Genomic DNA, 20406 nt, shown 5'->3' on the forward strand with positions numbered 1-20406 from the left:
ACGTAAAATATCGTAAGTTAACGGTGATCGGAGAATTACAAAGAAATTCGAAATCGACTATCGATCGACGAGAATACTTCTCGACGCAACCGTTTTCGAAGTCGTCTGAACAAGCATCGACGAGGTATAAGAATAGACTTTTCATCTTATGGGAGTTGATGCTCCACCTATAATACCGACACCTTAAAAAGCCAGTGATTTTAGCGACCTCTACGTTACGAGAACGGTGAATCTGCGGTGGGTAGTGACACTAAAATGGAAAATTGGGCCGAAAAAATACATTCGATGAAATGTCTACTCCTATACCTCGTCTATGGTACAACTGTACAAAATTGGATCCAAATAAAAACGCGCGAGAAAGTAAACGGTACACGTATACGCGTTTTAATCGTTTCGCACGCTACTCGCGACACTTCCGGTATCGCAGTCGAGTCGAAGATAAAAATGATTTTCCCGACAACCTTGACGTATCGTTCCCGAACGAATGCAAGTAATCGACGTGAGATATCAACTTATTTTTAGCGATCATCGATATGCAACGGTGCACGGACTGAGCCGTTAAAATTCGAGGGTCCCGACGCCGCGTTTCTCGTCTTCTCTGGTTATTGCGTCGCGCAATTAGCTAAAAAACATTCACGTTTCGTAGAAAGCTTCTTTAATCCTAATAGTGCTATAAATTATTATTTTCTTACTCTCACTCTCTCTTTCACTCACTCACTCTGTTTCTGTGTAAATCTGTATCAACACTTAAAGCTAAAGAACCTACGGGTAGGATTGCGGTATGAACATCAGGGGTAAAGGACACACGGCACACTGTACACGAAATATGGAATTTGGAGCTTCTGTTTCAAGCGCGGTACCTCGAACTTCGGATCCGGATATCCAGATACCGCATGACGCCTTGAAGACGTCCATTTTACGGCTACTTTAGGTCTATGGCGCCATTAAGCCGTATTGAAAAGGCGTCATTAGGCGTCATGTGCTACTTGAATAGGGTACGTTTCCGCGATAGGGGGATTAAAATGGACGCGACGAAAAGTATGCTACGTCATCTTGGTATTGTCTAAACGCGTCGCCGCACGATCGACCCGTAGCAACAAGTCTTTCGCTGTGAATGCCGCCGTCCCGGTACCGTTCACGTTCGTCGGCTCGTTATCGACAGAGACCGGAACGTCCTCGTTGTCGGTGCTGTGGTTGTCGTTGTTGTTATCGTCGTCGGTCCGACGGACGGCGTTCGTTTCACTGGGCCGTAAACTTTGGTGATGCACAGTGTAATTGTCTAGGAAACATCAGAGACCCGGCTGAGGCGGTTGATGCGTATTCCACGGTACGTCCGCGATCGCGGGCGGCATACTGGCCTGATTGTGCATGGAACGCGGAGCTCTCATGATCTCGTCCGCGGGTGGACAATGGGGCCGTGGTCCTGGCTCCGGTGTATAGGTAAAGGTCAAACCGGTCGCGTAAATGATACCGTCGTTACGAACCAACGAGACGGGTACCTGAGTCGGTTGCCTGACCCAGAGCCACTCGCCACGAAACTGCGATATATCGGGTACCACGCAAAGCATACTCTCCTGACATCTGTACATGGTCTCGGCCTCTACGTCGCCGAACCATACCTGAAGATTCGGGGTGAAATTATCGCCGGTTAATTCGAGCATCGCCACGTCACCGCCGCCGTTCAAATGCAAACTGTGCACCAGGGGAACCGGCGTTACCGGCGATCTAACCGGTCCCATACCCTCGAAGAACTGATACTCAGCCTTGTCGGTGCTGATTATCGTCCAGCAGGCGCCGTCGTTTATCATCTCTTTATTCGCCTCCTTCGGGCACGGTGTCGCCTGGAATTGTATTATGCGTTCCTGCGACAAACAGAGGTACATGTGATCCGTGTCCTTCATATAGAACGCGCATTTGTGTAACTGCGAAACGGGATCGTCCGCCTCTAAGCTCGCCATCTGCTTGTCGACCTTGCGAATCACTAAACGCGGCAGAGCCATTCCGGTCACCGAGCATACCAACTTCACCGTGCTCCCGTAATGCACGTACCCGTCCCGAACTTGAAACTCCTCCGACTCGCTCTCGTTGTCGTCCAGCAGATGTATCGTGAACGCGCCCCATTGGGTCGAACTCGCGTGGAAATTACCGTTCTCCACGTGAAGATACCGCGTGCTCACCGTCTGCGATCTCAAACGATTGAACAACGCCACCTTCGTCCCGCTCGCGATACACAGATCGGCGTTCTTTAACGATTGCTTCTTCTTCGACGGTTTCGAGATCACTTTGATCCGTTTACTGTGAAATACCCCTATATCGTGTCCGCTACCGTAGAACATTTTCACCGAGAGCATAAAGTGCTTCCTCTTGTCAGAGTCGGAAATGTACAATGTCTTCGCGGCGCAATACTGTTTGCCATTGTTCAAATCCAATTGCTGCATGTCCTGGTCGGAATTACCGATTCCGATGAACGCGCATAGCTGCGCCGATTGCTCGGTCTCCCCCTCGCGAAGCATCTGTTCCTGTCGCATCCTCCAGCCGTCCCCGAACAAATAGATACACGGCGGCGGACAGAAGAACCGTTTCTCGTTCCCGTACGACTTCTGGGCGACTTTCGCGTGAAGGATCACGATCACCATGTCGCTTCTGTCGCGCAAATAACGCTCCATCGCCTCGCGCGTTAATCTCTGGTCCTGGTGGTCCGGTCTGTACACGCCGGATCCGAAACGAGGATAAACCGACATTACCGAGGTCGGCGAAGGAGGTGATTGCATTCCATGCGCCATCGTGGGCAATCCAAACTGGTGTGGCATATTTAACTTCCGTTTCTATTCCCTCTATCGAACCACAGAATCACTAGGTCGCCCGTGTCCTATCCTTGTCATCTGTGCACGTCATAATTGCGTCCCCCGTTTGTACCTGGAATAAATTTCATTCAGTGGACAACTGTTCTACAGACCTCTTCACATCGCGTGCGTATTCCTTTGAAATATTTCGTTATTTAATATTTAAAAAAAAAAAACATAAATATATAATCTAGTACGAATGAGAAAAAGCAAATAGGTTGTTCGATGAAAATATTAGGAACTCAGGAAACAAATACCCCAATTTGTTCTAGAAAGCCAGGCATAATTTCCAGAAAATATTCTAATACTGTGCAGTAAAACGGTAGAACAATACTGTGTTATTAGTTGCAAGAGTTTGAATAGACATGGAACCTTAAGAGTCTGCTCGCTGAAAGCTTTGATGTGAGAAACATTTTTGTTTTTCACGATGGAAGATGTAATTAACTCAGGCTGTCTCTTTCTAAACTAGCTACCAAGAATTGCTAGTCTTAGTACAGGAAAGAGGAAACGCACGTACGCACTGTGGGAACCAAGCTGAGCTCATTTTTCCTGCATGAATTAAATCACCCTTGTTTGTTGGATCTATACGATTGTGTGCACTATTTGCTGATACAAAGACATTCTGTTGTTTATAGTGTGCTATTTCCTGCACAATTTTTTGAAGATTCCAATTATTAAATGAAATATTTCCTCTGCTTCTCATTGAGAAAAATGAAAGGTTTACTATAACAAATAGTTCAAAGAAATGATTAAGCACGTATAAAACATGATGCTGCATGAAAATGCAAACTATCAATTTCTAGTGTACCTCCTAACATGAGTCTCCTGACTATAGTGCACGTGTTACTTCTGACTGTTAATTAAATGCACTAAGAATAGAAACGCGAATACGTTACACTGAATGATACCAATGAAGCAAACACAATAGCACGCAAACCCTATGCTGCAAAAATTTTGCAAGCAGACAGTAAAATACTTTAAAAATACATCTAACCACACAAGAGAATCTAGATTTCTACATACAGAAGAAAGATACAAGCAAAAATGATGTAATATATAAAAAATTGGTTAAAAATGGAACATTCTAATCATTTCTAAAAGCATATTAATATCAAAATCTAAAGATTATGTTGTTCTCTCTTTTTATTTTTACATATATATGTGTTACACATATATACATATATATTTACGCATGTCCATATAATACGTGTAATATAATTTCTTATCAACGGAAGCGGTCTAAAAATGTTTTCAACGTGAAAAACTTGTTTGGATCTTTCCTTAAAGAACCATTAAAACGTCAACAACCGTGTATTTACCATTTCGGCATCGGAAAGGTTACTCCGAATAAAAACAGGTTACGTTCCTGACACTCACCTCATTTTCCGTAACAGTTTAAATCCGAGCATGAATCCCAATGCATTTTTAAAACCGTTGTTTAATCACAAATATCGCGCCGTTCGTCGATCTTTCACCATTCGCAAATCCTTTTGCGTCCTCGTCGTCTACTCTCCCTAATCCATTCAAAAAACACCTGTTCACTTTCCGAATTTTCCGAACAGTCCTGCCAACTGTTAAAAATGATTTCGTCGCGCGCGCCACTTTAAATCCAGCATGCCAACAAGTATCTCGAGGCACTGTCTAAAAATTTTCGTGAATCTCCTAATGCCATAAACAATTCAATATTATGGTTCCATTAGTATCAACATAACTACAAGTCGCGAACACTTGTCCCAATCAACGATCCGACAGACAGAGGACACAACCTCTCCCGACGATATTCGCCAACTAACTAAAGTTTGAAACGACAACGTAGAGTTATTACTACCGCGTAAGTGGCTGTAACAGTAGCGTACCTACGAAGGACGGCAAGGTGCTTCAGGGCGAAAATGTTTTCTAATACCATTCGTCTTTAAAATCATTTGTTTTTCACACAAATAATTTACGTAGAACAACGTTTGTGGTTAAGCTTTGAAAACAAAATAAAAATGTTTATTAACAAAGATTAACCACTTAAGTATACTTCTTTTCATGAAATTATTTACAATTTTTATACAATTATAAGTGACTATTCTAGAAAACCAAACGACACGACTTTGGTGGATCAAGAATGCATTGATAGGAACAATTTTGGAAACGATCTCGTGTACTTCTACATGCACTATGGACTTTAGATGGTTTGTTACGACACTGAGAGCTGCAGATTCTATTGTTTTAGTGTTGTACAATGGCCTGCTCGACCCAAGCGCCTCCAGTTTCCCCTCTTGTTCCCCACCTGATGTGAGCCGTTCCCCTCCACCCCGTAGGTGCCGTGGAATTGCTGCCGCAAAAGGATGTTGGGGTTACCCTGGGGGGCGTGGGAAAAACCTGCTGTGGGAGAATGTGTGCATATGCCTGCGGAAGACTCGAGGAAACACACAAATATATTTCACGTATTGCGTTACGTGTTCGTACACGAGTCGCACAAATTATTCGAGAAGTTGATACGACGTAATATAGGACAAGCTCGTATCAACAGGCAAATTAACGGTCATACGTCTACTTTTTTATTCCATCCAAATAGAAAATCTGCCAATCATTTATAAACACTATTATTGACTATGTCGCCGTTTCGGTAAAATTATACATATTTACGAGGTTTATTACCGTGTCCATTGGTTAACTTTGTGTACGAATGTTTATAATAAAATATATAAATTAAATTGTACGCCATTCTTTTCTGATCTGCCTTTACTTTCGTTTTAATTTGGATCTACTTTTTCTTAGCACTTGATTTTGGTGTACAAGTTTTATGATTACAATAAAGTATTAAAATTAAATTGTTATTTGAATTAAGTAACAGATAACTCCTACATAGAAATACATAGTATGATGCGTTAAAGTATATTTTTATGAAAATCCTTTCGGTGAGAGAGACGTCAGTATACTACATTAAAAAAGACGTAATAAAACGAATTATAAGTTTACACGGTTTGCGTCACGTATTTGTTAATACACTTTAAGAAATTATTGTCATTTCCTCGATCAGTAAATACAAAAAGACTGCGTTACTGTATATGTAATTGGAAGAGTGTTTCTCTCTGTATACATATTATAGATGCAAATGTAGGCGCGTCACATGCGTATTGTTTCAGTAACCAGCTGACCGATGCCGTGCAATGTCGATGCGTATAGAACTTTGTGAATCGAGGTATTTGTTAATAATACGCTGCAAAGTAAACGGTCCAGTAACACGTGACGTTGATATACCGAAAATACGTGCCGGTTAAACTATTTATATATATCAATGTTAAGTTTGTCATCAATTAAGAAGTATCTACTTATTAGGTTATGAACAATCTTGCGTTAGTTCCGGCTCGTAATATAGCAAGTGACATTAAATCTCCGTCTTTCCTAGAATCGACCCTGATAATGTATTGTATTACATGTAATTTTTTTGACGTACTGTTTTCTTCTTTTTTTTACAGGTGTCCCATCAAACATAATGGGTGTTTACGGTCTTTGGCGTTTACTAGATGCAACAGGAAAGCAGGTTCCATTGGAAACGCTCGAAGGAAAAGTTTTAGCTATTGGTACATTTAAATATCTATATGTAACATTCTACACTTGTAATTTCATAAATAATTCGTTTACTTAATACAAATTTTTGACTTTGTAGACATCTCCATTTGGATGCATCAAGTATTGCAAGGATATCAAGACCGTTTTGGAAATCCTAAGCCTAATGCACATCTAATTGGATTGTTCAATAGAATTTGTAAGCTGTTGTATTATAAAATTAAACCTGTATTCGTTTTTGATGGAGGTGTACCAATGCTAAAGAAGGATACAGTTGTGAGTATACATTTAATTTTACATTAAACTTTATCGATTATTAGTATAGATTTCCCAAGAGATAAAACATATGAAAATAAATTAGTTAATGAATTTTGTTCAATCCAACTTTCTAAAGAATAACTATAATATGCCTCGAATAACTCCAGGTATATAATGTGTGTGTATATTAATGAAACTGTACTTTTATCTTGACTCTAACGTTGTATGTACATAATTAGTTTACTGTGGGAACCAGGTAGTGAGAATAGAGGCTCTTATTCTTTTGTGTTCACAGGCCTTGCGCAGGAAGCAGAAATCTGTGGCCAAGAGTAAAGCTCAACAGATGAGGACAGAATTAATAAATAACTTGATGAAACACAATGCGGTAAAAACAGTTCTCAATACAGAGGAACAAAATGTTACAAATAACTCTACAGAAGTAATTTTGAACATGCAAAATAAAGATTCTACAGATGATATCTTCAAATTACCAGACATGCCAAGCACGAGCAAAGCAGAATTAAGTCTCAGCGACGATTATGATTCAGATTCGTCTATTGATCTGAGTCCGCGAAAACAATCGAAATGGATTGGAAATATTCATAACGTGAATGTCGCCAGCGCTGAATTTAAAGCGTTACCAGCTGATGTGCGTTACGAAATTCTCACTGACCTGAAGGAAACAAGAAAACAGAATTCATGGGGTCGTTTACACGAGATGCCCGAAGTATTTATTCAGTTTTAAGAATACGCGAAATTTTAATTTTCCTTCTTCACATAAAATGTCTTTATGTGTAGGAATCGAATAAATTTTCTGGCTATCAAATGCAACGTCTACTGAAACGTAGATTAGTGCAACAGAGTTTAGAGTCGGCCGAAAAAGAAATGGGAGGAAAGACACTGACGTTGGAGGAATTAGACAAATTATTAACCGAGCAGGGTATAGATACCAGCGGTTGCAATTGTACTTACCGTGTCGCCGCCGATAGTACAACTAGATTAGTTTATATTAGTGGTATGTTGTCAGACACTTCTCTTATTTTCAACCTCAGACTAACTGTTCCTTCATTATCATAAACTATATGTTATAGATAAAAATGCCTATATTAAAAGCATTAGTAGCAGCGAAAATTCAAATACTGAGAGTATTGCAACTAATGCAGACAAGGTGGTAGAACCTGTTGCTGGTTCTAGTAAAGATGTACCAATATGCGAAGATATGAACGAATACGAACTAGACGATGAATGGGACAGCGACATTGAAATAACGACTACGAGCTGTTCCAACCTGGCTGCGGAAGAACGAAGTAGCGAGACAGAATCGGAAATAGAATTAAACGAATCACCAGCCCTGTCTAAGAAGTATTATGGAAAAAATACTATGAATCCTGCGCTAACATATATGTTGGAGCATAGCGGATTAACAGAAAATCAAATTCTTACAATTCTTGAACAGAATAGAGAGGAGGAAAGCAAAAATACAAAATGTAGCTTAAAGGCCACGCAACAGAATAGAAAGGAGGAAAGTGAAAATACAAAATGTTGCTTAAAGGCCACGCAGGAAATAGAGCCTGTTGAAGCACAAGATGACAGTAAAGAGTTGACACAGGTAAATTATACAGAAGCTGCAGAACCGTTAGATAATTTAGTGATTAAATTTCCAGGCTCAAATATAAAAACCGATAGCAGTTTATTGCGTGCTGTCAATTCAAACATTTCAAATGCCAATGAAAGGAAAACAGAAGAAGTAACGATAATCAGTTCAACAGATTCGGATTCAGATTTTGTGGAAATAGAAGATGTACCGACGTTAATCTTGGACCCTGTTGTTAAGAAGAATGTTCCTCGACAAGGAATTCAAATAATGTTTAGATCTGATCAAAACATAGAAGATGATATGTTTGCAGACGTGTTCCGAGCGGCAACTAATGAATCGAAATGTGAAATAGCAGAATCAATGTCTGAAAACATATCAGAGACCAATGAGTGTTCCGAGAACTTAGAAAGAAGTTCACCCAAGCGTCTAAAGGCAATGGAAGATAAAGCTGTTCCAGATGAAGCAATTGTAGAAACGATAGAAGACAAAGTTGAAGATCAATCCGCTGCAAGGAAAATTAGTGATGCGGTAGTAATACCTACGGAAAATACTACAGATATGCAGTTGGAAGAAAGTCCCATAAAAGAGACGAGCAGTATAGAAAATACAATTAATTCTCCTGAAAGTATTGCAGAGATTACAAATACAGAAGACAATGCAAATATAAGCGCATCGATTGCGGAGTCGCGAAACATCAGTCCTTTACCAACGAACGAAGAAGAACTTTTGTCATTAAAAGTATGCAAATATTGCTTCAGATTTGTAATCGTAAGTGTAAATGAAATATAATTTAAATGTTTTATATGCTTTGCTTTCAGATGCGATTGGAAGATGAACAATCGGAGTTGATGACAAACATTGGTAAATTAAAACGACAGGGCATTGATATTTCTAACCAAATATGCATCGAAGCTCAGGTACAGCGATATGTATATTCAATTTATGTAGCTCGATTCTGCTTTGTTAATGGAATATAATAGGAATGATTCCTTTACAGGAATTGTTACGATTATTTGGAATACCATACGTTGTAGCACCTATGGAAGCAGAATCCCAGTGCGCATATTTGGAACAAATAAATCTCACCGATGGTACGATTACAGACGATTCGGATATCTGGCTGTTCGGAGGACAGTGCGTTTACAAAAATTTTTTCGACAACAACAAAAAAGTGTTGCAATATCTTTCTCACGATATACAGCATCATTTCAGTGAGTTGTAACTATCTTCTATTGAACGGAAGTGAAACGAATCTCAAGGTCTCGTTACGAAAACTAATACTACTTTCCAGAATTAACGCGTAACGAAATGATACGACTTGCTCTGTTAGTCGGTAGCGATTACACCACAGGTTTAACCGGTATCGGTCCAGTTACGGCCTTGGAAATATTAGCAGCCTTCCCTTCGGAAGGTGACGATTTATTGCAAGGTCTAATAAAATTCTATTCATGGATCGAAAGCGGTAGATCTGCAGGCCCCGGAAGAACTGCTTTGCGAAACAAGTTACAAAACTTACAAATACAGAAAGGTATGTAGGACAGGAATGTATTTTCTTTTTACGTACGCAGATTAACTTTTAATTGTTCGTACATGCAGGGTTTCCGAGTCAAGCCGTCGTGCAGGCATATCTGTTTCCCAAGGTGGACGAATCGAGGGAGGGCTTTACTTGGGGTAAACCGAATACGATATTGTTGGCCAATTATACGAAACAGAAATTCGGTTGGACCACCGAGAAATTTAACGAAATTATAAAGCCCGTATTGAAGAGGCTAGAGGAGAAACAGAGCCAGAAATCGATACATACTTATTTTAAGTTGCAAACTGTTCCGAAGCCGATCGATGTGATGTTGAGCAAACGAGTGCAGAAAGCTGTGCACAGGTTAAACAATCCGAATACGGAAGAACCGTTAGAAGACATGGAGAGCGCGTTACAACAAATTGAGAAAAAGAAATCGATCGCGTCGAGCGAAAGTCGAAGGAAGAAACGAGCATCGGGAAGCATGCAAGATGCAACAGATTCCAGCAAGCCGAAAATCTCGAATCTATCCGCGAGTGATGAGAAGAACGTCGAGGAATACATACCGCAGAGGGAAAAGGATAGAGCAGTGGCTTTAAAGAAAAAATTGAATGCCATCGAAGTACTAAGGAAGTCGAAGCAAGGATTAAATAAAACGAAGAAAGTGAGACGTTGCGTAAGGAAAGTGAAACAAGATGCTGGACTCTCGGAAAGCGACAGTAGCTCCTAATGTTATTTATAATACTGCTGTTATTGAACTGCCCACGTGTATCAATCGTGTATAATAAATATATTGATGAATATTCGTTACTGTAGAACGGTAAATATTATTCATACAAAAACATTAAACACCACAGATTTGTAAATGCGTCATGTTAAATAAATTATTTTTTTATAATATATATGTCTATCACTTTCTTGGGAAACAAAATTGAACGAAACCTTTAACACAGGACACACTTATACGCTAGTAGTTTTACAAGAGATACAGCGTTTCGTCTTTGAGAAACGTTGAAAATATAATGCAATTTTTGTTTTTATACCCTATATATATATTACGATGTCTTTGTATTCTTTTTGTACGTTAGTTCAAGTTTCCTACTGAAAGATTCTCTATTTTTACCGAGATATATCGCACTAATACATTTAAAATTCACTAATACGTTATATCGCGAAATGGTAACTTGTCATTTGTATTTCGAGGTATTTAAAAAGTACTTCGGCGCGTCGTTTCGATATACAGACTCCTCTAGATTATCGTCCCGAACTCGGGTCTACGCCGGGACAATAATCTTTTAGGGGTAAATGCTTCAGATCCTCGTAAATTCGGAGGGGGAACAAAGTATACGCTTTACAAATTCCACGCCCCCCCTCCAGTGTTGGGGATAACGCCTGGACAATAATCGTGTAGAACAAGCCAGACAATAATCGAGAGGTGTCTGTACATAGTTCATTAAACAAACCGTTATAGTGCGACGACTGTTTTGTTTACACGTGGTCATCGTCTACCATAGGCAGATAACGGAAACAAACCATGGAAATAATTGCCTAAAAACCAGCGGTTTTTCCTTGTCTACGAAAATCCGAGCTGGCGAACAGCTTTCCGTCTTCTTTCGACACGGCCGTGATCGCACTTCCGATCCCGGTGAAGGTGGTAACGTTATGACCAATGTTGGATAAATAGTTCAACACGATCGGAGTGAATCCTTTTTCGTTTTGAACGTTCATCGGGAGTAGCTGAAAAAATTCACACGAGTGTCCTTTGATTCTGTGAATCGCGTGGGTACGATCGATGAGATTTCAGCTCACCTGATGATGAATTCGTTTCGCGTCGATCGCTTGTTTTATATTGTATCCTGACCAAAGGTTCAACACCATTCCGATCACCACACCGGTCGTGATTTTCGTGCCGCCTGCGGCACCGATCACCAAACGCACGTTTCTGCTTTCGTCAACCTTGAGAAACGAAACAAGCGTGTCCAGGGTATTGCGGGACTGGTAAATATACGATACACGTATGCCCATAGAGGTTAGGCAATAGCAACGGAATACGCATACGCTCTGATAACTAGTTGTGTACAAGTTTCGAGCAAATAAATCCAGCAATAAATGACTGGGTGAAAATAAAAGTATATGTTTCGAACGAAACGATGCTTACAACTATCGTTGGAGTCATAGAGCTCATTGGTCGTTTCCCTGGGCGAATAAAGTTCGCCGGTGATGCAGGCAGATCGAATCCGTTTGTAATATTTGGCGAACTAAAATCGTCCATTTCATCGTTGAATATGATACCCGTGGACTTGGAACGTAACATAGCGCCGAACCTGTCGAATCGCAAGAAGTATTACGACAATTAGAAAGTATAGTTCGTACATAATCGTTTCTATACATGTTTTTCCTTTTGAAAATCGCGAATAAACAACGTACACCTGATTTATGGTCGACGTAACCGATACAGCCGATCCGTCAGGAGCGAGTACGGACACGTGAGACGTTCCTGAATCTTCCGGAGTGGCCGTAACAGCGCCATAGTGTTTCGGATCGTTGCTGGTTTGATAGTCTTTGATTTTCTCACGAATCGTTTCGGCGTACTCGATGGACGTCAGATTCTCGACCAGCAGGTCTAGACACAGAAATTCACTTAGATTCGGTGTACCCTCACGAGCAAACTCGGCTTCCACTAGGGGCAAGAGTAACGTAGGGGAAGGGCCTCCTACAACTTGATAAATTTATTCCGATTGCTGAAATAAATGTTAAATTGAATGTTAATTTGACATATATTTCAATAATTCCCAAAATCAAATGGCAGAAGGTCCTTTGTTACGTCATTTTTTCCCCTAGTGAAAGCCGAGTTTGCTCGCGAGTGTACAGACTCCTTTCGATTATCGTCTGGCTTCGTTTACACGATTATTGTCCAGGCGTTATCCCCACCACTGGAGGGGGGAGGTCGTGAAACCTATCAACCGTATACATTGTCAAAACGAATTTATGAGGGTCTAAAGCATTTCTCTCTATATGATTATTGTCCCGGCGCGGACCTGAGTTTGGGACGATAATCGAGACGAGTCTGTATACGATACGCAAGACGCGTCTATGTTGCGCCTATAATAGACCGTTATAGGCACGTTTCACGATAAATCGTTCGGTTGTAATTACACTTGAACGGGTGTTAGCGGTTCCCTCTTATCACGACAATTGATCGTCGGCGAAGTTGACGCGTAACAGGCGCTAACGATTTTTATAGGTTGAAGGAATGGAATCAAGGATACAGACGTTGTGAAGGCATGCGAAGTGCTTATCAGGGCCGACAGCAATAAAGAAATTCGTAATTATGTGAGAACAATTGTGATCATCGCGATTATTGCTGTCTTCTTTGTTATCTCCACTGAACACGATGATCCTTATTTTTTGCAACAATCTATGCAATTATACACGCACTCTTATCGGCAAAATTACGGCACATTATCTCTAAGTGTGGTATTAACCGAGATAACGAATCGCTGACTCAAAAGGTCGTAGACAATATTTCTGCGTCAGATTTTTTTTTTTACGATTCACGCGCGAAATATCCATAGAAACTGAAATTCTTATCGGCTTACCGACACTGGGAACGAAATCAGGATCGGCCAATTCCGTTCTTCGAGCGTAACCCCATTTGAACGCTTCGACGAAACGCTGCCACGTAATCCCCTCGTCGTAAACCGGCACGAATCCACGGAGGATGTTCATGATGAAGGCTAAGATCGGTCCGGAACCGGGTGGCGGGGCTGTGATAATCGTCAGATTTCCTAGTTTCGTTTCGATCGGTTTCTTCCATTTCGCCCTACAAAATATATCCGATGTTACAACAATTTTTTCCCCACTTGCCTTGCTTCTTCGGTCAATGAATCATGCATACTAACGATCGAATCGAACCTGTAATCACGTAAATCTGCCCTGTCGATGATACCCTTAGCTGCCTGGATCTCTTCGACCAGCTGATCACCGATGGTGCCGTTGTAAAATATCCAGGGTCCGTGTTTCGCGATTAATTTCAACGTCTCCGCTAGACGAGGCCGTTTTATTCTGTCCCCCACCTAACAACCAATCGGTTAGTTTCGTTACAAAAACACACAGCTCAGACTGAATAACAAAAACCCTTGTTACCTTCCATGGCCTAATAAAGTTGGAATGATTGAAGAGTCGGGGTAAAAAAATCCCTGGGTAACGCCACCCCTAGCCTCAATTGCGGGGCTTTGTGAAAGGTATTGCGCATGAGCCATGTGGCCTTGGAGGGGATACCGAAATCCCCTTTCTCGAGTGACCACGTTCGAAACTAAACTAAACTGAACTAAACTAAACTAACCTTCCACGGGGCGTTGGTGGCTGGATTTATGAGAATCTCCGCCAACGAGCTTTCCGCCCGTATCATCGACTCCTTGTTGGACAAATAAGTGGCCAAGTAATTGTTCACGCGAGATCCTGTTGCGCAGAGAGAGATCGTGGGTTCGAACAATTCGGACCACGGTAGCTTCCCGTACTTTTGATGAGCTTCCCAGTAGCCCCTTAGCTCACCTGGGACTGCGATCGCCAGGCCACCTTTTGTCAATTTTTTTATTTATTTATTTACGGGTTAATTTTCATTAGAATATAAGAAAAAAAAATGTAAACATGTTTATATAAAATATAAATCGGACGAATATTAAAACTAAATGAAACATATAACTGGTGAATACAAAAGAGAACAAGAAAATGGTAATTACAAAGAGAAAAGCCAAATGGTAGTTATAAAACACTATGAACTTGGTCCTTGAAAGACTGGATAGAGCCAATAAAAAAATCAAAGTCTTTGTAGAAGGAATTCGCTGTTTCACAAATGCGATAAATACGATCAGAGACAGAAAAGTTCGAGTTATATATCTTCGTAACATAAATTTTACACGTGTGTATGAGTCTAATTAAATTTTTAATTTAATTATATAGATAATAATTGTATTTAATATTTTACTTATTATTTCTATATTAATTACGATAATGTTCATATCGTGTCCAATCGATTTGGTATCTACTATAACTGGGGTAATAACTCACCGTACATGGCCAGGTTAGGATCCCCATCAAACATATTTTCGGTCGCTTTCGCCGGTGCAGTTTCACGGGCATCTAAATAGTCCGCGGTTTTGGTACGCGCGTCCCAAATTGTCATCAGAAAGCCACCACCTAATCCCATACTTGAGAAACCCCGAAACGAGCATTAGTTCGCCGTTGAAATATCGAGACAACGGATTGGTGATGGGACAAGTACCTTTGTGTATACAGTAAAACCTCGATGAGTGTTGAAGGCTCTGCAGTCTTAGTTTAATATATCCGTGCATATTTTTGTTACCTAAACAAGGGTTAAATGAGCTTTTTGATTTGTTTCAGCCGCACATAGCTACTAATTCATGAAATATTTAATGTTCACTGCAGAGCAGCCTTCGAACACTCATCGAAGATTTACTGTATACAAGATGGTGGCTTAATACCTGTGCAAGGAGGCGACTCCCTCGCATAAAAGTGCAGCTATCGCCGCATCCACGGCTGAACCGTCTCTCGCTAGGATATCGGCGCCGATTTGCGCGCATTCTTCTCCGTTCGTAGACACTGCACCCTTGAAAAATCAGCGATTGACCGATAAGTCAATCTCTCGATTACACTCGGTTCAATGATCCATTGGGTTTCGAGCTTACCTTCGAGTAAACGCCGTAATTTTGGGCGTTCTCCGGGTTTGATACGGATTTGTTGGTCAGAAAAACGATTAGTACGACTACGATCACAATTAAAAATAGAGCGATGCCCACCCCGGCGATTATAATCGTCTTTTTGGATAGTCTGCATAAAAAGGAAGTATCCGGTTAAACGTACGAATGAATTCCAATGGAATTCTGCCGACGACGACAGATTCTATTCCCGTCTCTTCCGATCTGGTCACTTTCGTAAAGTTCGCGTTTGTTTGGACAGCTGTATCACGGGTAAATCGATTGTACAATTGCTAACTTCAAGCGTATTCTGTTCGATTGTTTTCGATTGAAATCACATGGGTACATACGTAGACGCATAACAAGGTGTCCCGTAAAACTGGTGGTACAAGCGAGCAGGGGGTCATTCTACGTGAAAAACTGAATCGAGAATGTGGAATAAAATTTTGTGGTATGAAGCTTCGTTTTTTGAGATAAGTTTGAAAATCTGCGAGATACGCGTGTAATTGAATAGGACTCGGCTGCTGCGTCTGTTCATTGCCAACACGAATACACACACGTTACAGACGAATCTTTACCCTCGATTTCCTTAAAAACGAAGTCTCAAATAAAAAAATGTTATTCCGTATTTTCGACTTATTTTTCCACGTAGAATATATGTATATATATACAGAGATATGTAGTATACGTCTATGGATATACACAGCGTCAAATAGAAACTCAAGGGAACTGTTTACACGCGTGTTGTTTTCGTTCATCTTAGAACTGTTTTATTTCGATACGGAAGTAGAATTTCGTGGGTATTTATGATAAGGCGTATCATCAGTTCCCAAACACTGTTTCGTTTGGGTTCATTGTTTCCCGATAATTTTCAAATGTGTTCGTTCCGTTTGTTTGAATGCTCGCTACTCGTCCGTTTATGACTTGGCGTGTTCACTGTCATAATGTTGGGTCTTCGATAATGGCCCGTAAATTGAAATCGTTACGGTGCAGATACCGAAGACACCTATTATCTCCGGAGAACGATCTAATCGCATCCGCCGCGAGGTACGAACATTCTACTCGAACACGAGCGATTCCTGGCAGAAAATTTTCGCTGAGATTAACCGAAGCTAACAGCTTGTGTTAAATGTAACGTGACTCTGCAAACGAGTTTCATAGATTGATGGTACTTGTTCGACAATGACGGATACCCGGATGCACACAAGCAAGATTCACTTCTAACGACACGTCAGTGCAACAATAACGAATACTTTGATTTAAATTGTACCACGAAGACTGCGACGGAATCTCGATGAAAGTACGACACGTTATCTAAACGGTGTAAAGTAACTCCATATTTGAAATGTGCCAAGTACGATCGCCTGTCTTTGACAATTTGTGTCACACCTTTTACGTGAAAACTCGTGAAATTATTGAAACGTAACTGCACTTCGAGTATTACGCACTTCTACACTGATCCCGCGCACTGTTTCGTAAAATCGAACGACTGAAAGATCGGTCGAAAGAAGAAACCAAAAAAAATCGTTACAAACCCGATCATGTTGCGTGATCAAATGCGGCACGGGAGAGCGCTCAACCTTGACTAAACGTTTCACTAAGCCGATCGTTGCCTCTTATATGTACTAGTTGCAATACAGATTCTTCCTATTCATCCCCACTACTGTCTGACATTTAAGATTATCAAATGCAAACAATTTATTTGATGGTCCTGAAAGCGTCGGCCCAGCTACGCTCACGTTTAATTTCCATTTGAGCGAGTGCCGATCATTTTCCCATTTTACTACAATGTTTGCCTTCGATAATAGTCCGAAAATTGAAACCGATCCCATTTGTTTGAACAGTTGTATCGTGATCGAACGATCGTAAGTTCAAATGTATCCCGTAATCGGTTCCGTTTCTTTCCGATCGAAATTACGTTTATTGCAAAGCGTCAAATAGGGAAATGTTTACACCCATTTTCTGTTCGTTGATCTTGAACTTGTTTTCTTTCGAATACACATATTTGACATCTTCGAAATCAAAGTAAAATTTCGTGAATATTTATGATAAGGCGTATCATCAGTTGCCGCTATATATGTTTCGTTTAGGTTCATTGTCTGCCGATACTTTTCAAATGTGTTCGTGCCGTTTGTTTGAATGCTCGCTACTCGTCCGTTTATGACTTGGCATGTTCACTGTGATAATGTTGCGTCTTTGATAATGGCCCGTAAATTGAAATCGTTACGGTGCAGATACCGAAGAATTTACAATTTTCAATTGGCTCTACTTTCTCATGGTTTACCCAGATACATGACGCCTAATAACGCCTTAAAGACGGCTTAAAGGCGCCTTAGACGTAAAATGGCCGTAAAATGGACGTCTTCAAGGCGTCATGTGTTATCCGGGTACTATTTCTTTTTGCATTTCGATGACAAAAATGTAGATATAAATATACATGTTACTGTGAAAACACACGAATAATCAATATTATTTAAATATTCTACTTCGTTTGTAGATAAAAAGTTTAATTTTACTTCGAACTTTCAAATAAATATTATTGCGACCACCTTCACGCGTGCTTTTTCGATTTTACGATTCGATCAACATCCCGGTGTCGTTACTTTGCGTGCCTATGGAACTAAAACTAGAAAGAAGAAAAAGAAATACATAAACGTAAACCGAAATCACTCTCCGTTTTACAGAAAACACACAATATTCAACAGCAGAAATTGAAGAGTTTGTGTAAGACGCGTCGCGTCACCCTCTATCGGCAAAAGGTTGAAACAGAGCGCGCTTGATGAGTAGCATTCACTTTGAAAAACGGCGAAGTCATTTTCTGCATTCGATAGGTTCGATATTCTGTTTAAAAAGTCCAAACAATGACAACGAGATACGATAGGGCCATCACGGTATTTTCGCCGGATGGACATTTGCTTCAAGTAGAATACGCACAAGAAGCAGTGAGAAAGGGATCGACAGCGGTATGTTGGAAAATTTCATCTAACCTCCTTCGTGGTGTTTGCGGTAAAACTTTCCACAATCGATTCTATACCCGTCATGTTAAACACATCTTTCATACAGATTTCTTCGTTATACGGTTCCGTTTCGCTAATTCTTTGCGATTTTATTTCATTGATTTTAGGTCGGTGTTCGTGGTAACGATGTGGTCGTTTTAGGTGTCGAGAAAAAGTCGATCGCAAAGCTCCAAGAAGAACGGACTGTGCGTAAAATATGTCTTCTAGACGAACACGTTGTAATGGCATTCGCAGGTTCGATCAGAAATTATATTTTCCCAAATAAAATATACGTATCGGGTAATCGCTGTGTGTTGTTTTTGTTCGGTAGGTTTGACTGCGGATGCGAGAGTCTTAATAAATCGTGCGCAAATTGAATGTCAGAGTCATAGATTAACTGTAGAAGATCCTGTCACTTTAGAATATATAACCAGGTATATTGCAGGTAAGAAATTGTATATTACTTCTTTGATACCCATGAATATGGCCATAGAATAACCCAGTAATTGTGTACAGGTTTGAAACAAAAATATACGCAAAGCAATGGCAGAAGACCCTTTGGAATATCGTGTCTTTTAGCTGGATTCGATTACGATGGTGTTCCACACTTGTATCAAACAGAACCCTCTGGCATTTATTATGAATGGAAGGTACGCTTCTTATAACGTGTTCATAAATAGTAAAAGTTAGGTAAATCGAAATAAATGTTTCTTTTCTTATAGGCAAATGCTACAGGTCGAAGCGCCAAAACAGTACACGAATTTCTACAAAAATATTACACACCTGAAGAAGTAGCAACAGAGAAAGGCTCCATAAAGTTAGCTATTAGAGCTTTATTGGAAGTGGTGCAATCTGGACAGAAAAACCTAGAAATAGCTGTAATGCGACGTGGTCAGCCTCTACAGGTATACAGTTTGGTGTATAAATATATTCATCTCAGAAACAGAAATACATCGTCCAACTATTTTAAATCAAACCTTCCTGTAATTTTGTTACATTTCAGATGTTAGATTCAGACACTATCGACGAATATGTTACCGAGATAGAGAAAGAAAAAGAAGCAGAAGCTGAAAAGAAGAAGCAGAAAAAGTGATGTCTCTGTATCGAGTTACACTTTTCCTATTCATTCGTTGTTTTACATAAAATAAATATAAAACTCACATCTAAAAAATGGAATGAATATGTCAAATTTTTTTTTATTTATACTTTACAGCAGTGTTCATAAAAAGTATGTGTATATTTACGGATATATTTAAATACATGATTTAAATTTCAAGTCGTATTAGTCACTGTGATTCCCTTTCATTTGTACATTATATTTTACGCAACGTTTTTTAGTTTCGTTAAGGACCTTTTTTTCTAAAAGGTTCCAATCTTCTAAAACCTGACTTAAGTATAAAGTTTAGTAGGTGGAAATAAATATCTGCCACGATGAGTGAACACCTGAAACGACGGGAGGTTTCGCAAAGTTTCCCAAGACTTATTTTCCAAGTCAACTACTGCTCGAATCTCTTTGAAATCACCGGCGATATACATAACTCCGTACATAACCATAAATAAGCTGGCAATCCCTTGTATCAAAATCTGCGATAAAATTACACGACATGTCTTACAATCATACCATTTATGCATTAAATTCAACTACCGATGAATACTCACATCAATTGGTAAAGTGATAAATTCTTGCTCCGTTATTCGTAAGTATGAACGGTCTGTAAAAGTACTACATTTAACCTAACACGTTAAGAATTTGAGAGATGAAAAGTTGATTAAGCAACGATACGTACGCTGTGCAGCCGAATAAGCAGCATGTAATATTGACATTAAACCGACGACCGTTATAAGTTTATGCAGAGTTGTCGCAGGCATCGTAATTGCTGACACTTTTCAGATTCTTATAAGGATAAAGTTTACCATCAAA

The 20406-nt window shown here is 40.1% G+C and overlaps 5 protein-coding genes across 5 annotated transcripts; 2 read left to right on the forward strand and 3 right to left on the reverse strand.

Moving 5' to 3' along the window:
• Positions 1–270: 270 nt before the first annotated feature.
• Positions 271–4520, reverse strand: LOC107194734 (suppressor of hairless protein). The gene is made up of 2 exons (XM_015584407.1): positions 4221–4520; positions 271–2916 (listed from the first exon to the last, which is right to left on the reverse strand). Exon 2 carries the CDS (start codon positions 2808–2810, stop codon positions 1290–1292), a length of 1521 nt encoding a protein of 506 aa, XP_015439893.1. The 5' UTR covers positions 2811–2916; positions 4221–4520; the 3' UTR covers positions 271–1289.
• A 1807-nt stretch (positions 4521–6327) lies between these two features.
• Positions 6328–10672, forward strand: LOC107194570 (DNA repair protein complementing XP-G cells homolog). The gene is made up of 9 exons (XM_015584210.1): positions 6328–6415; positions 6502–6677; positions 6955–7386; positions 7458–7674; positions 7751–8994; positions 9075–9173; positions 9254–9467; positions 9548–9784; positions 9853–10672. The coding sequence occupies exons 1-9, from the start codon at positions 6328–6330 to the stop codon at positions 10500–10502; spliced, it is 3357 nt and encodes a 1118-aa protein (XP_015439696.1). The 3' UTR covers positions 10503–10672.
• Positions 10673–10722: 50 nt separating this feature from the next.
• On the reverse strand, positions 10723–15395 carry LOC107194651 (gamma-glutamyltranspeptidase 1-like). The gene is made up of 9 exons (XM_015584303.1): positions 15277–15395; positions 14843–14982; positions 14118–14350; positions 13688–13848; positions 13372–13595; positions 12200–12395; positions 11931–12096; positions 11582–11728; positions 10723–11509 (listed from the first exon to the last, which is right to left on the reverse strand). The coding sequence occupies exons 2-9, from the start codon at positions 14979–14981 to the stop codon at positions 11321–11323; spliced, it is 1455 nt and encodes a 484-aa protein (XP_015439789.1). The 5' UTR covers position 14982; positions 15277–15395; the 3' UTR covers positions 10723–11320.
• A 2933-nt stretch (positions 15396–18328) lies between these two features.
• On the forward strand, positions 18329–19618 carry LOC107194744 (proteasome subunit alpha type-7-1). Its single transcript, XM_015584420.1, has 6 exons — positions 18329–18452; positions 18614–18740; positions 18817–18930; positions 19002–19135; positions 19208–19390; positions 19489–19618. The coding sequence occupies exons 1-6, from the start codon at positions 18351–18353 to the stop codon at positions 19576–19578; spliced, it is 750 nt and encodes a 249-aa protein (XP_015439906.1). The 5' UTR covers positions 18329–18350; the 3' UTR covers positions 19579–19618.
• Positions 19619–19649: 31 nt separating this feature from the next.
• LOC107194745 (membrane magnesium transporter 1) lies at positions 19650–20403 on the reverse strand. The gene is made up of 3 exons (XM_015584421.1): positions 20273–20403; positions 20145–20197; positions 19650–20069 (listed from the first exon to the last, which is right to left on the reverse strand). Exons 1-3 carry the CDS (start codon positions 20352–20354, stop codon positions 19875–19877), a joined length of 330 nt encoding a protein of 109 aa, XP_015439907.1. The 5' UTR covers positions 20355–20403; the 3' UTR covers positions 19650–19874.
• Positions 20404–20406: the final 3 nt, after the last annotated feature.

This window comes from Dufourea novaeangliae, unplaced genomic scaffold (genome assembly GCF_001272555.1).
Source record: "Dufourea novaeangliae isolate 0120121106 unplaced genomic scaffold, ASM127255v1 scaffold8, whole genome shotgun sequence".
Taxonomy (NCBI): Eukaryota; Metazoa; Arthropoda; class Insecta; order Hymenoptera; family Halictidae; genus Dufourea; species Dufourea novaeangliae.

Coding starts and splice junctions, on each gene's coding strand:
- LOC107194734 (XM_015584407.1), bottom strand. CDS start 2,810: ATGCCACACCAGTTTGGATTGCCCACGATGGCGCATGGAATGCAATCA.
- LOC107194570 (XM_015584210.1), top strand. CDS start 6,328: ATGGGTGTTTACGGTCTTTGGCGTTTACTAGATGCAACAGGAAAGCAG. Junction 7,675..7,750: donor TAGATTAGTTTATATTAGTG/GTATGTTGTCAG, acceptor TATATGTTATAG/ATAAAAATGCCTATATTAAA. Junction 9,174..9,253: donor AAATATGCATCGAAGCTCAG/GTACAGCGATAT, acceptor ATTCCTTTACAG/GAATTGTTACGATTATTTGG.
- LOC107194651 (XM_015584303.1), bottom strand. CDS start 14,981: ATGGGATTAGGTGGTGGCTTTCTGATGACAATTTGGGACGCGCGTACC. Junction 13,849..14,117: donor CCACCAACGCCCCGTGGAAG/GTTAGTTTAGTT, acceptor ATTGGTTGTTAG/GTGGGGGACAGAATAAAACG. Junction 11,510..11,581: donor CGAAACGAATTCATCATCAG/GTGAGCTGAAAT, acceptor GAATTTTTTCAG/CTACTCCCGATGAACGTTCA.
- LOC107194744 (XM_015584420.1), top strand. CDS start 18,351: ATGACAACGAGATACGATAGGGCCATCACGGTATTTTCGCCGGATGGA. Junction 18,453..18,613: donor TGAGAAAGGGATCGACAGCG/GTATGTTGGAAA, acceptor CATTGATTTTAG/GTCGGTGTTCGTGGTAACGA. Junction 18,741..18,816: donor CGTTGTAATGGCATTCGCAG/GTTCGATCAGAA, acceptor TTTGTTCGGTAG/GTTTGACTGCGGATGCGAGA.
- LOC107194745 (XM_015584421.1), bottom strand. CDS start 20,354: ATGCCTGCGACAACTCTGCATAAACTTATAACGGTCGTCGGTTTAATG. Junction 20,198..20,272: donor TGCTTATTCGGCTGCACAGC/GTACGTATCGTT, acceptor GTACTTTTACAG/ACCGTTCATACTTACGAATA. Junction 20,070..20,144: donor TTATCACTTTACCAATTGAT/GTGAGTATTCAT, acceptor ATTTTATCGCAG/ATTTTGATACAAGGGATTGC.